The 15,025-nt window shown below is 65.3% G+C and overlaps 1 protein-coding gene across 1 annotated transcript; it reads right to left on the bottom strand.

The window, feature by feature from the left end:
* Positions 1–2,706: 2,706 nt before the first annotated feature.
* On the bottom strand, positions 2,707–14,300 carry GCGR (glucagon receptor). Its single transcript, XM_058817320.1, has 14 exons — positions 14,191–14,300; positions 7,464–7,662; positions 7,069–7,165; positions 6,832–6,939; positions 6,483–6,604; positions 6,279–6,385; positions 6,036–6,189; positions 5,729–5,888; positions 5,593–5,653; positions 5,291–5,360; positions 5,051–5,139; positions 3,664–3,802; positions 3,530–3,571; positions 2,707–3,361 (listed from the first exon to the last, which is right to left on the bottom strand). Exons 2-14 carry the CDS (start codon positions 7,530–7,532, stop codon positions 3,077–3,079), a joined length of 1,503 nt encoding a protein of 500 aa, XP_058673303.1. The 5' UTR covers positions 7,533–7,662; positions 14,191–14,300; the 3' UTR covers positions 2,707–3,076.
* Between the last annotated feature and the right edge of the window lie 725 nt (positions 14,301–15,025).

Below are 15,025 nucleotides of genomic sequence, written 5' to 3'. Positions count from 1 at the left end.
GCAGGCCTGTTCAGCTGCCATGGAGCCCAGCACTGCCCCCCGTCTGGGGCCATCCCAGCTCTGCAGGACCCCCACACGCCCTGGGCATGAGGGCCCTGCTGCAGCACCCCCACTTCTGCCTTGTTTTCCTTTGCTTGGGCACAGTAAAGCCAGAGGCAAAGCAGCTGCTCAAGCTCTAATGAAATGTACAAAAAACATCCTATAAGCAGGTGATTTTTATAAAGACTGATGCCAAATTGCAGGGCAAGGATGATGAGGCGGTAGGGGGAGGTGGTGGGTGTTAGGGGTGTGAGGAGTGAGGCCACAGGCCAGAGAAATCAGGCTGTTTACCTGTAAAAATCGACCTCATCAGAGTTTATTTCCCTGTGCCTTGGACACAGTGCTCTTCATTAGATTAAAGGGTAGGAGGAGGAGAGGAACGTGTTTGTCATCAAATTAGGTGGTGGGGAAGAGGCCTGGCAGCAGGCAGAATCGACTTAGGAGACCAATTTGTGGTGCTCAATTCCCTTGATAAAGTGGGAATTTTCCTACGAGGCGCCGCGCCTAGGGGTGCGTGCTGGGCTGGGCTGGGCTGGGGGCACTGCCCGCCGTGCCTGGCTGTGCCAGGAGGGCACTGCCTGGGGGACACAGCCCCGGCCACCAGTCTGGGGGTGAGGAACTGCCTCAGCCCCATTCCATGCCCTGGGACGAGCTCACAGCCAGGGGCTGGCTCCATGGCTGCGCTGTGGTTCTGCAGAGTCTCTGCTTAGGGCAGAGTGGTTCCAGCACGGGCTGCCTGAAAAGGCAGGGGGTGCTTGGGTGCTCCATCCCTGGAGACAGTGCCAGGCTGGACGGGGCTCTGAGCAGCCTGGTGCTGCAGGTGTCCCTGCTCACTGCAGGGGCTGGGCCAGAGGACGTTTAAAGGTCCCTTCCCACCCAAACCATCCTGCAAGTCTGGCCACGCTGCTGTCAGCACCTTCATCCCTCTGGATACCAGGAACGAGCAGCTCCCGTAGGGCGGCTGAGGGCAGCGCCTGCCTGTGTGTGTGTACACGTGAGTGTGTGTGTGTGTGTGTACGTATGTGTGTGTGTGTGTGTGTGGCGTACATGTGTGCTGTATGTGTGCACACACCTGCGCAGGGCTCAGCGCCAGGGGACGCAGGACATTTCCCCAGCTCACCCATGGGCTGGGGCTGGCTTGAGGTCCCTGGAGGGTCCCATCATTGTGTGGCACACACAGGGCCACCCTTGCTGGGCACGGTCTGGGGGCCAGCCTGGCCCCAGCAGGGTCGGGGGTCCGCAGTGGGTGTTGCCACAGCAACGCTGGAGCAACAGGCGCAGGGCACAGCTCCGTGCCATGCCCGTATTTACCTTCCCAGAAACCGCTTGGTGCTCCAGCAATTTGCCTCAATTAGGCTCGTTACCGCGTCAGGAAGGCCGCAGTGACGGCAGCGGCTGTAGGGCCGCTGGCTCCGCGGGGGCTGCCGGGGCCGCTCGGGCACATGGCTGTGAGCGGGGCAATCCCTGTCCCTCCGCCTGTTCCTGTCCCATCCCTGCACTTGGGGCCTGGGCAGACCCCAGCGCTGTGCGCCCCTTCCCTCGCCCGTTCCACGGCGCTGCTGCCCCTGCCCCACGGCCCCGAGCCCCGCCGCCCAGAGCCTCTGTGCCAGGCTCTGCTGCTCCCATCCCCGCTGCCAGCGCTGCTCTGCCTCTCGGGCGCCGGCTCCTGCTCGGCCAGGGCAGACAGCGAGTTGTCGAGTAAACAGAGGAAAATTACTGTGCGCTGGGCTGGGCTCTGCTGCCGGAGCCAAGCCCTGCGTGGCCCGGGCCATGGCTTCTTTGGCCGTGCCACGCCAGCCCCGTCGGTGCCTCGCTGTGGCCGGGAGCCTGCAGGCAGCGCGGCTCCCGAGGGTGCCAGGGCAGCCGTGGGTGTCGGGGAGCCGTGGGTTCCGGGGGACCCGCGGGTGTCGGGGCCGCGGCCGGGCGGGCGGTGATGTGGCTGGGTGCGATTTACCGAGGGCAGAGCCTGCCCGGTGTTCCCCGGTGGGACTCCCAGCTCTCAGCCCCTGCGCCGGGCTGGGTGCGGGCCTCGGGCAGCCGGGGCCGTCACCCGCTCGGGAACGCTGAGTGACGGTGCCGGGCAGTGCCCACGGTCCGCGGGGTCACGGCAGGGCGGCTGTCCGTCCCGCCGCCACCCTCGGGCAGGGCGAGCCCAGCCGGGGAGCAGCACCGGCCTAATCCCCACACACCAGGCGATTGTGGCGCCCAAAGCTGCGGCATCCGGGCTTAGCGCTCATGTGCGCAGCACAAGCCTCTTAGGGCACGGCGTGAGCCCGCCGCCCGCAGCCCAGGGCCGGCACCGGGGTCCGGCAGCCCCGCACCCCGCGGCGCTCACCGAGCCAGCGCTGCCGCCGGCTGGTGCCCGGCCACGGCCCGGGCAGCGACCGGGAGAGCGGGGGTGTCGCGGGCAGAGCCAAATGATTTAATTAAGGGCTCCTGGCAGCGAGAGGACAGAGCCGATTAGCGGCCAAAGGAAAGCGCGTGCTGGGGAGCTGGAGCTGCCCCCGGCCGGCAGCGCTGCAGCGGCTGCACGTCTGCCGCCTCACCTGTGCGGGGCTGGGGCAGGCAGTGGGGCAGGCAGTGGGGCTGGGCTGGGGCAGAAGGTGGGGCTGGGCTGGGGCCTGGCAGTGGGGCTGTCTTCCGGAGCATCCCATCCCTGCCGGGTCACTCAGCTCCCCATCCATGGCTGTGGAGCATCCATGGGGTGCTTAGGAGCATGGCCCACACACATCCAATGTCCCCAGAGTCCCCAGTCCCCACAGCAAGGCGCACACAGAGCTGGCCCTGCAGCCCGGCACGGGCCCACACCTATTTACAGATATGACAGATAAATTACAGCACTGTGCACAGGGACTCGAAGGTGCACGAGGAAGCACCACAGGACAAACTTCCCCCCTACAGATCCCCCTGGCCCCACAGTTCTCCCTTCCAGAGGTCCAGGTCCCCCTTGCCTGCCTCACTGTGTCCGTGTGCCCAGGCACCAGGGGCGGACGGGGCCGGGCACAGCTCAGCGCAGCCCTCGCAGCTGGCTGCGGGCTCAGAAGTGGCTCTCGGCCGTGGTCTCCGGGAACTCGTAGCAGTGGTGGTGGCCCCCGAGGGCGAGGTGCTCTGCGGCGCTCCTCTCCAGGCGCTGGGAGCCGCCCGGGGGGCCCAGGCTGCGCCCCAGCCCGTTGGTGCAGCCGCTCACCAGCTGGTGCTTCTCGCAGGTGGTGCCCGCACCGTTGCGGGCGCTGGGCGCGTGGCTGTAGGTGTGCTTGTACTCCTCAGCCAGGTCCTTCCCCAGCTTCCAGCGCTGCCAGCGCTTCAGCAGCTCTGCCTGCACCTGCGGGAGCAGCTGTCAGTGTGAGCCTGTGCCCTCTCTGTCTGTGACCCTGCTGTCTGTGCCCCGCTGCCCATGCCCCCTTTTGCCTGTGCCCCCCTGCCCGTGCCCCCGCTGCCCATGCCCTCCATTGCTCATGCCCCCCTGCCCGTGCCCCACTGTCCTGCTCACCTCCTTGTTGACAAAGCAGTAGAGAATGGCCACCAGCAAACCCTGGGAAGGTGGAGGAGAGGCGTGAAGAGCATAACCAGACCTCAGTCCAGTCCCTCCTGAGACTGCGTGTCCCCAAGGAGGGCTGGGCTCACCTGGAAGGAGCTCAGGAAGAGATCGAAGAAGAGCTTGACGTAGCGCAGTGTGCCCTGGGCGTGCTCGTCCGTGATGAAAGCAAAGACCACCTCGTGGATGCCCAGCAGCGGGATCAGTGTCAGCGTGGACCTGGCCAGCCTGTGGGACGAGGGTCACGGGTGGGCACGCAGCCCTGTGTGCCGTGGGAACACGGGATCCACACCACAGTGTAACCCCACAGTGTAACCCCACAGTGTACCCCACAGTGTGCCCCCACAGTGTAACCCCACAGTGTGCCCCCACAGTGTACCCCACAGTGTAACCCCACAGTGTAACCCCACAGTGTACCCCACAGTGTAACCCCACAGTGTGCCCCCACAGTGTACCCCACAGTGTAACCCCACAGTGTAACCCCACAGTGTACCCCACAGTGTAACCCCACAGTGTAACCCCACAGTGTACCCCACAGTGTGCCCCCACAGTGTAACCCCACAGTGTACCCCAAGTGTAACCCCACAGTGTGCCCCCACAGTGTGCCCCCACAGTGTACCCCACAGTGTAACCCCACAGTGTACCCCACAGTGTAACCCCACAGTGTAACCCCACAGTGTACCCCACAGTGTAACCCCACAGTGTAACCCCACAGTGTGCCCCCACAGTGTACCCCACAGTGTACCCCACAGTGTAACCCCACAGTGTAACCCCACAGTGTAACCCCACAGTGTGCCCCCACAGTGTAACCCCACAGTGTAACCCCACAGTGTACCCCACAGTGTAACCCCACAGTGTAACCCCACAGTGTGCCCCCACAGTGTACCCCACAGTGTAACCCCACAGTGTAACCCCACAGTGTGCCCCCACAGTGTACCCCACAGTGTGCCCCCACAGTGTAACCCCACAGTGTAACCCCACAGTGTGCCCCCACAGTGTAACCCCACAGTGTACCCCACAGTGTGCCCCCACAGTGTGCCCCCACAGTGTAACCCCACAGTGTAACCCCACAGTGTAACCCCACAGTGTGCCCCCACAGTGTACCCCACAGTGTAACCCCACAGTGTAACCCCACAGTGTGCCCCCACAGTGTACCCCACAGTGTAACCCCACAGTGTACCCCACAGTGTGCCCCCACAGTGTAACCCCACAGTGTGCCCCCACAGTGTACCCCACAGTGTACCCCACAGTGTACCCCACAGTGTACCCCACAGTGTGCCCCCACAGTGTACCCCACAGTGTGCCCCCACAGTGTAACCCCACAGTGTAACCCCACAGTGTAACCCCACAGTGTACCCCACAGTGTACCCCACAGTGTAACCCCACAGTGTAACCCCACAGTGTACCCCACAGTGTGCCCCCACAGTGTAACCCCACAGTGTGCCCCCACAGTGTACAGCCACGTCCAACACCCACCTGAACTTGTAGTCAGTGTAGCGCATCTGGTGCGCACGGAGCTTGGAAACGAGGATCTGAATGATGCGGATGAAGATGAAGAAGTTGATCTGCAAAGGAATGGAGCGAGCCCTCAGGGGCACAGGCAGAGCCAGAGGAGGGGCAGACAGGACACCTCTGCTCCCCTGCCCTGGGCACCCCCTCCACAGCCATGCTGGGGCCTGTGACACAGACGTGGAGCAGGGGCTGCAGGGGGCTCACCAGGATGGCCAGGAACACGGGGAAGCGAAGGATCCACCAGAAGCCCATGTTGTTGTTCGTGGACCAGCACCTGCAGAATGGACAGATGGGGACTGCCAGGAAGCCCCTTGACCAGGCAGCTGCTGGAGACTGGCATGGATTGGCAGCCTGAGTGAAGCAAGCACTAAGGCCCAGAACCCTGCTCCTTGCCATGGGCAACGGTGTGGAGTGACTCCAGAACCAGCACAACGTCCCTAGAGTCCCCCACACACCTCCCTGTGCCCTGTGCCCCCCGCCAGCCAGCAGCTGGAGCTGGTACTCACTGGATGTTTTCGTAGAGGAACTTCACAATGACCCAGGGAATGAGGAACAGCATGGGTGCCCCTGAGGGGAGGTGAGCAGAGCACGGGTGAGGCACAGCAGGGCACGGGGTCAGGGGCCCAGCCCGCCCACACTCACCCCAGCCGATGCACAGGTAGAGGGTGAAGTAGCTCCTCTCGGAGAAGACGGCCACCACCAGCAGGTTGTGCAGGTAGATGCCTTCCACCAGCAGCCAGCAGTAGTTGGCCACAATGCCGTACTGCATGAAGACCGTGGCTGCCCTGCAGCCTGCAGCTGCCTGTGGGCAGGGGTCAGGGCTGCAGCACTGCCTGTGTGTGTGTGCCCGTGCCCCCAGCCCCACCAGAGCCCCCAGCTCCACAGCACTGCCTGTCCCTGTCCCTGTCCCTGTCCCTGTCCCTGTCCCCAGCCCTGTCCCTGCGCTGACCTCGTCGCTCAGCCACACTTGCACGTTGTAGCCGTCGATCTTGTCGCTGTAGTGGGTTTTGAGCAGGGCGTCGATGACCAGCACGGAGACGCCCTTCAGGATGAAGGAGGCGAACAGGTTCATGTGGATGTAGTTCCTCATGCAGTGCAGCTTGCTGTGGATTTGGGGGCCATTGTCAATGCCCGTGCGTGGGCCCCGGCCTCCCCCTGCCCAGCCTGGGGACAGCCATGCCCAAAGTCCCACCTGAAGCCCAGCAGCAGGGCCAGGGCGAGCAGCAGCGCACACAGGGACACAGAGTAGCCCACAGTGTACATCACCTTGAAGCTGCCATAGGTCCTGGCAAACTTTTCCTGGAAGAGGAGGGAGCGAGTGAGGGCAGGGGCAGACGGAGGGCAGGCAGGGGGGCAGGCAGGGACCCCCACACCCCTGCTGCCCAGGTCTGCCCACCTGCGCCTTCAGGTCCTCGTCATCCTGCTCACACTGTGTGGCATCGCGCAGGGACTGTCCCCGCGGGCCTGTCACCCACTGTCCGTCCGGCCCACAGGTCTTGAAGACGTGTCTGTGCTTCACTGCGAGGGGAGGGATGGTGAGGAGTGCCAGCACCCGTGGGCAGCGTGCACCGGCCCTGGTGTGACTGCCTGCAGCAGCACATGCACACAGCACACAGGTGTCCCAGCACAGCTGCACACACGTGGGAACACACTGCACAGGTGCACACACACAGAGCACACCTGCACACACTGCACAGCTGCACACACCACCCAGGTGCACGTGCACACGCCCCTCCCCACATTACCTTTCTGGTACCAGGGCAGGAACCAGGGGCAGGGCACGCTGGCTGTGCTGTTGGGCATCGTGTCGGGCCAGCAGGAGAACTTGTCGAAGGTGCGGTTACAGACCAGCTCTGCAGGAGGACAGGAGCTTTGGCCTCCCCCTCCCCTGCCCCTCTGCCTGTCCCCATCCTGCCGGGCCCTGTGCTGGCTCCGGGCCCCATCCCCATCCCAGCAGGACCCTGGGGGCCGCGGGCACTGACCCGTGGGCGCGGGCTGGCGGCTCATGTTGCGCTGGCACTCCTCGCTGTACTCCTTCCACCTCTCCACGACGTTATCCGTGATCTGGGCAGAGGGACCCTGCGGGCACCAGGGACCACCCGTCACTCGTGTCCTGCTCGCAGGGGGCACCGTGCTGTGCCAGGCAGTGACCCCAGCTGGTGCTGCCGAACATGCCGTGCCGTGCCATGCCATTCTGAGCCACACCATGCCATTCTGAGCCATGCCACGCCACGAGGAGGCACAAAGGGGCACCAGAGGCTGTACCACGTGCCATGGTGAGGGCATGCAGTGCGATGGGTGGCTCGGTGGCAGTCCTGCGTGGGTACTGGGCTGAGCGTGGGGCAGAGCACCCTCGTGTGTGACAGCTCATCCTTACCTGGCAGCAGAGCAGCAGCACCAGCAGGGTGAGGAGACGTGGCTGGGACATCCCTCCTCTGGACCCCATGCATGGGACACAGCACAGGGCACACAGCTTCCTACTGGCCCTCAGCAGCTTCTCCAGCCTGGTGGTGCCAGCCCTGGCATGTGGGCAGCCCTGTGCAAGACTCCTGGTCACGGGGACTCCTGGGACACAGCTGGGGGAGATGGGGCTAGGGCAGGTGGGGCTGGAGACGGCTGCTCTGGCACAGAGCCTGTCCCCATCCCCACCTGGCCCTGCTTGGTGTCCATATTCAGATATTTGTTCACTCATTTTTGCACCAAGTGCCTGTATTATCCTCCCCAGGAAGGCACTGGGACGGTGACCATGCAGGTTCTCTGCCTGCCAAGCCAGTTTCAGCCCCTGTGTGGCTGGAGTGCAGTGGCAGTGCTGCCCCCAGACCCTCAGAGGAAACCTGGGCTGGTGCCACCCCACGCTGCTGCTGGGGCCCCGCTGGGCATCACTGCTGAGTCTGAGAATGCAGACCCCCGTGGCAGAGGGGACCCCTGAGCACCCCCTCAGGCTGGCACCTGGGCTCTCCCTGCCTCCACGGGCTCTCCTGCCTGGGCCACCGACCCCCAGCCATGGTCTGGCAGCAGCACCCCAGGGACGGCCAGGGAGGGCACGGGGCAGCAGGGCAGGGACACTGCCATTGACCCGCAGGGATCCTGGCTCGTGGGGCTGCTGTGGGCCTGGGACAAGCTCAGCTGTGGCTCCATCTCCCCCAGCCCAGGGCAGTGAGCTGGGGCTCCGGGTGCTCCACAGGCCGTGGCTCACGAGGTGCCGTAATTCCCGCCAGCCCTAAGCCGGTTATGGGGCTCCTGAGCAGGATTTTGGCTCTTCCCACAAGGGCCCATTTTGGCAGCATCCCCACGGCACAGCCCACTGTGTGGGGTGAGGGCAGCCGGGCCGGGGGCACGGACAGCGGTGCCAGGGCCAGCACGGGCACGGCAGCATGGCCGCAGCCCCTGGGCTCCCCCTGGCACCAGCCACAGCGCCGAGCTCCCCATCAGTCTGCTCCCAGGGCTCGCCGCTCTGCCTGTGCCTATTTTTATCCCTGGGAAAGTCGCGTTTCCTCCGTCCATGCAGACCCACTCGCCATGTCCAAGTGGCTGCTGGAGCAGCTCATTAATCAGCACTTGGGGCTCCAGATGCAGCTCGGGGAGCAGGACCTGCCATGGCCTTATTTAGCCAGTCCCAGGACAGACGGATCTGTCTCCGGGGACAGCTCTCACTGGGTGGGCTCTGTGAACAGGGACCTTTCTTGGGTGCCCATTAGCCCCCTCACCACTGCAGAATTCCTGTTTTTGTCATCACCCCAGCCCCACCCCAGCAGCACAGCTGCCCAACCACTATTCCTGTCCTAGTCCCTCTCCCATCCCACCTCAGGATCCCTGTCTCTTTCCTCCCACAGCCCCATGCCAGCATCCCTGTCCCTGTTCCCCACCATCCCTGTGCCTCCCTCCAGCACACCAGCATCCCTCCCTGTCCCGTGCCACTGCCACTCTGTCCCAGCCCTCGGGAAGATGCCAGTGCCAGTCCCTGGCCAGGCATCAGTCCCTGCCCTGGCTGGGAATGCTCCCCCAGTCCCTGGGTCACAGGGATTTGCTGTCAGCCCCTCTGCGCGGCCGGGGAGCAGCTTTGGGGCAGAGGTGCCGCTATTTTTAGTGGCTGCAGTGGGATTTAGCAGCAGGGAGGCCTCTGCCCTGGACTCCCCCCATCTGGCAGCCGCTGCCAGCCCTGCCCCAGCGTGGCCAAGCCGGGCAGACTGCACTGGGTGAGGGGTCCTGGCACGGGGGCCAGTCACGCTCCAGCCCCATCATGGTCTTCCCCCTGTCCCTGCCCAGGCCCTTTGCCCCAGCTGCTGCAGTGCTGCTCAGCCAGATCCCCACCAGCCACAGCAACAGGGTCCCTGCACACAGGGGCTGCTCCCAGCACAGACCCGGGGGTGCAGAGGCAGCCGTGGACCAGCTCTCCCTGGAGTGGTGCCAGTGGGCAGTGGCAGAGAGGGAGCAGAGGCTCTGTGTGCTGGGACAGCGAGGTCTGGGGTGGCCGGGAGCCCTGGCAGCACCCTGGGTCCCTCCCCGGGGCTGGCACTGCCCAGCAGCAGCACCAGGGGTGCCCTGGCAGTGCCTCTGCCAGCTGGACGGGCTGCAGCCTCTCAGCCGTGCCTGGGTGCCACAGGCAGCTCTGCACAGGGGGCCTGGCCCCACATCCTCGCCGCCTCCCTCTGCTGTGCCCAGCCGGCTCCCAGGGCCACATTCCCTGCCCTGGCACCTCATCCCCAGCTGGGGCCAGGCTCTGGGGATGCCCCACCACACCAGGGCATGAGCAGGAGGGTGCCTGGCCTTGAATTGGTGCCTCTGAGGGGCTGCAGTGCAGGACAGCAGGTGTCCAGGGCACTTTTGCCCCACGCTGGTGCTGGACACTGGGGTTTGCTCCTGTGTCACGGTCTGTGGCTGCTGACCTTCGTGGAGCCAGGCCGCAAACACCCAGTGCAGCTCCACCTGGGGCCACAGCTGTGGAGGAGAGACCTTGTGCCAGGAGAGCAGGAACGACGAGACAGCACTGGGACATGTGCAACACCACTGCTGGCAGCCCCTGTGCTGGGGCAGAGGGGTCACACACAGGCACCCCCATCTGCCCTCACAGTGTGGCTGTGGCTGCATTTGCCTTTTCTGAGCCAGCAGTGCCAACCCTGCAGCCACAGGGGCAAAGCAAGGACCCCCACTGCCCTTGGCCTGTGCCCCTGGCGCCCCTGCAGCTCATGGCAGCTGCCCCTGGCCCCAGGGAGGTCGGTAGGGGCCAGCCCAGGCAGGGTGCAGGGCAAACGGAGGCCCTGGGTGCACTGCTGCCATGGCATTGCACCAAGGCGGGCGGCATGGGTGGGAAAGGGCCTGTGCTGGGATTTTGCTCCCCACTGATGGCTGTGCAGCCTCCACGCTACCCTGCAGCAGCTCTGTGCCAGCACGGACCCCCACTGAAGGCTGAGGGCCCAGCCCTGCCTAGGAAGAGACTCCTCATCCCACCATGGCCCCTTTCCCCTGAGGATTTTGCCACCCCAGCCCCTCCGGCACTGCTGCCATTGCACGTGTGAGAGAATGAGCTCCACATCTGGGATCTCTATGGATGGTCATGTGGATCAGGGCTGGGTAACGTCCCCACAGGACACTCATGGGCATCTGCAACGTGACCTGGGAGCACCTTGGCACAGCCACAGCCCCGCACAAGTGCAGCGAGGCTGGCGCAGCCCCCAGAGCCTGGTGCCACAGGACTCGGTGGGGTGGGGGCTTGGCCTCGTATGAGCACAGCCCCACACCCAGCACAGACCCACACCCAGCACAGCCCCTCACTCAGCACAGCCCCTCACCCAACACAGCCCCTCACCCAACACAGCCCCGCACTCGGCACAGCCCCTCACTCAGCACAGCCCCTCACTCAGCACAGCCCCACACCCAACACAGCCCCGCACTCGGCACAGCCCCACACCCAGCACATCCCCTCACTCAGCACAGACCCACACCCAGCACATCCCCTCACTCAGCACAGCCCCTCACTCAGCACAGACCCACACCCAACACAGCCCCACACCCAACACAGCCCCACACCCAGCACAGCCCCTCACTCAGCACAGCCCCACACCCAGCACAGCCCCTCACTCAGCACAGACCCACACCCAGCACAGCCCCACACCCAGCACAGACCCACACCCAGCACAGCCCCACACCCAGCACAGCCCCTCACCCAACACAGCCCCGCACTCGGCACAGCCCCTCACTCAGCACAGCCCCTCACTCAGCACAGCCCCACACTCAGCACAGCCCCACACTCAGCACAGCCCCTCACTCAGCACAGCCCCACACCCAGCACAGCCCCACACTCAGCACAGCCCCTCACTCAGCACAGCCCCTCACTCAGCACAGCCCCACACCCAGCACAGCCCCACACTCAGCACAGCCCCTCACTCAGCACAGCCCCACACCCAGCACAGCCCCTCACCCAACACAGCCCCACACCCAACACAGCCCCGCACTCGGCACAGCCCCTCACTCAGCACAGCCCCACACCCAGCACAGCCCCTCACCCAACACAGCCCCACACCCAACACAGCCCCTCACTCAGCACAGACCCACACCCAGCACAGCCCCTCACTCAGCACAGACCCACACCCAGTACAGCCCCACACCCAGCACAGACCCACACCCAGCACAGCCCCGCACTCACCACAGCCCCACACTCACCACAGCCCCACACCCAGCACAGCCCCACACCCAGCACAGCCCCACACCCAGCACGGCCTCGCTGGCTCGGAGGCAGCTGTGAAGCTGTGGGGGCTGTGGAGCTCTGGAGCTGTGGGGCTGTGCAGCCCCTGGACACAGGGCTTAGCCCCCCATGCGCTAATGCGGTGCTTTCCACGGCTGGCTTGGCTCGGAGCTCGGAGCTACGTGCCAGCTCGGCAGGGGCTTTGGCACTTGGCAGGGGAGGGGACGGTGCTGGGCCAGAGCCGATGCGGTGCCAGTGCCAGCCTGGCCCTGCAGATGCTGCTCCACTTCCCACCCGGGCCCAGGGTGAGCGGGGCAGGGCAGGGGACACGGCCCTGGCAGGGAGGTCCAGGAGTTCTGTCCTGCACCGTCCCTGCCCTGTGTCCCTGCCGGAAGCTCAGGGAGGTTTCCTACTCTCCTTCTCCGTTCTTTCCTTGAGAACTAAGTACGAGGAACTTTGGCAGCAAAGGAGCAGCTGAGCAGCCCAGAACAGTCCTTGTGCTGCAAGGCTGTGACTTGTTTGCACAGAGCTACGAGATTGTGGAATGGGTGGTACACGGAGAGAGCCAACATCACCAGGCCCTGGTGATGGCAGATTCTGTCTAACCCTGGACCAAGAAAACCCAAACCAGCCCTGACAGTGTTTTCATCTACAGGAGCATAGGATGCTCTTTGCATCACCTCCCCTTCAGCCTGGTCACCACAAGCCATGGTCAGGGGGCACCTGCACAGCTGCCTTGTACCAAACCATGATACAGGGACCATGATACAGCCTGGCAGCAGCCAAATCACCTTGCTGCCCAGCTGGCTCTGGCATGGGGATGCTGAGCCACACAGCACCTCATCCCTGGCTCGAGGAAAGGGGTGTTTTTGTTCATCACGTTGCATGAAAACCTGTGAAACACAGACGGAAGGCACAGGAGGCAGTGTGACACGTGTGGTTAGCATGTCACAGGGGAGGCACAGGGCTGGGAAAAGCCTAGGAAAAGGTCAGTGCAGACAGACTGGTGCACACACTCCCCTGCACTGGGATCTCCACACCCGAGCAGCAGATGTGCAGCCCCAGCAAGGCAGGGCTGCTGCGGGGGCCATGCGTGCCCAGCCATCCTCTGGCACCACAGGCGTGTGCACCCGCCCCCAGAGCTGGGGCAGATCAACAAGGACATGGGGACACAGGACAAAGCAGGAGGCAGTGGTGGAGCACAGGGGATGGAGAAGAGCAGCCATCCCATCTCCCCCATGTCCGGCTTCTCCTGCCCCAGTCCCTGCCTGGCACAGCGAGGTGCATGGAGATGCTGTGCTCAGTGGCTGGTTTTAGCCCTGTGCTGCTGATCAGGGTTTGCGGTCACATTTTTTCATTAACTATTTTTAATCCACATTTTGCCTATTCTCTGTTCAGCCTTTTCTCTTTTTCCCTCTCTAGGCAACAGAACATAAAAAAAAAAAAAAAAAAAAAAAAAAGAAAGAAATGCACCGCAGTGTGCGGAAAGGAGCAGGATTGGTGGGAAGCCACAGGAGCTGGCAGCTGGGGCAGCACTAACACGCTGACGAGGGGTCCTGCAGGCCCTAAATTTTCCTGCTGATGCACAGACAAAATCACAGGGGCAGTCACTGAATTTGGTGTGGGTCAGGACACCGCGGCAGGCGCCGCACGGGCAGGGGGCTCAGCAGAGCTGATGCTCCGTCCTGAGGCCATTCTGTGCCGGGGAGCAGGCTGGCCCCGCGGTCCCTGCGTCCCTCACCACCCGGGGGAAGTGCAGGGCCGGGCAGAGGGGACCCGCAGCAGTTTTGGAGATGCACTTGCAACCAGGAGGACGGCAAGGTCACATACCCGACATGTCCTGGTTAAACAAAGCCATTTACCAACGCCGTGTTGACACAGCAGAGCTCGGGACAGAGTCACAAAGGGCACTCGCACCAGGCCCCCGTAATACCCAGAGAGCTTGGGGAGAGCTGGGACCTGGCAAAGTGTCCCCTGCCTCGGCCCCTCTGCAGGACACGCGTGGGCACCGCTGTGCCCGCGGCAGGGACACCACGCACGGCCCGCCCCGACCGAGGCTGCTCCGGGAATCGCTCCCAAAGCGGCGGAGTCCAGCCGGAATCGCTGCCCGGGGCAGAGCCCAGGGGTGCCGTGAGTCCGACGGCAGCGCCCCTGCCCAGGAATGCCAGCGGGCAGCGGGCGCAGCCCTGCGGGAGCCCCAGGCCCAGAGCACCCAGGGGCTCCTTTTCCCCGGGGCCGGCGCCCAGCACCGGGGCGGCTCGGGGAGCTGCGGCTCCGGGGTCCCGGGGCTCCATTCGCGGCCCCGGGGTTGCGCAGTCCTCGCTCGAATCCACATCCCCGCGACGGGACCGGCGACATCCCGAGCCCCGAGCCCGCGGCTGCGGGCGCTCCCTGCCCTCCTCCCTCCCTGCCCTGCCGGTACCTGTCGGGGCTGGGCTCGCGGCGGCTCCCGAACGCATCTCGGGACCGGCGGGGAGCGGGTCCGGCGCGCTCGGCGAAACTTTAGCGGAGCCGCGACGGCAGCGGCTGTGGCGACCCAGGGGGAGGGACCGGCTCGGGGGAGGGACCGCGGGCACGGAGCCGCGTCCCGCCGCCCCGCTCCTCCCGCCGGCACCAGGGGGGCACAGCCGGTGCCCAGCCCCGCCCGAGCGCCGGGCGCTGCCCCCGCATCACCGGCGGCCGCTGCCGGGAGCGCCGCCGCTTGTCCCCGCCCCGCTCCCGGGCACCTGCTCGGCTCGGCGGGGACGGGCGAAGCGGCGGGGGCAGATAGACCCGCCAGCCCCGGGGGAGCGGGCCGGGGACCCGTTCATCGGAAGGTTTCCCCGGTCCCAGCGCGCCGCCCGCTCCGGGGGCTGCTCGAAGCCTTCGGGAGCCGGGCGGGTCTCGCCGCCGGCCGCCTCAACACCCGCGCTCCGGCCGCCGCCGGCGGTGACGGGTCAGTGTCGGCCGCCGCCGTCCCGCTGCAGGTAAACACAGCCCAGGAACGCACCGGGACCGGCTGGCCAGGGCGGCAGGGGGACCCGGGGAGCCCCGGCCTGGGGGTGCCCTGTGCCGACCTCCCGGCACGAACGCATTTACCCGGGGCCGTGCCGGTTGAGCCCGCACGAAGCCCGGTGGGCGCTCAGCGCAGCCCCGCATCCCCGGAGCCGCCTCCCGCGGGCTCCGCTCCGGCGGCCGCCGCCGGCAGCAATTTCCCCGGGTGTGGGCACAGGAGTGCGGGGACCCGCGGGGGTCTGGCCTTTGCCACGAGGATCGGA

Source organism: Ammospiza caudacuta, chromosome 19 (assembly GCF_027887145.1).
Source record: "Ammospiza caudacuta isolate bAmmCau1 chromosome 19, bAmmCau1.pri, whole genome shotgun sequence".
NCBI lineage: Eukaryota > Metazoa > Chordata > Aves > Passeriformes > Passerellidae > Ammospiza > Ammospiza caudacuta.
This window is presented reverse-complemented; position numbering and strand designations above follow the sequence as displayed.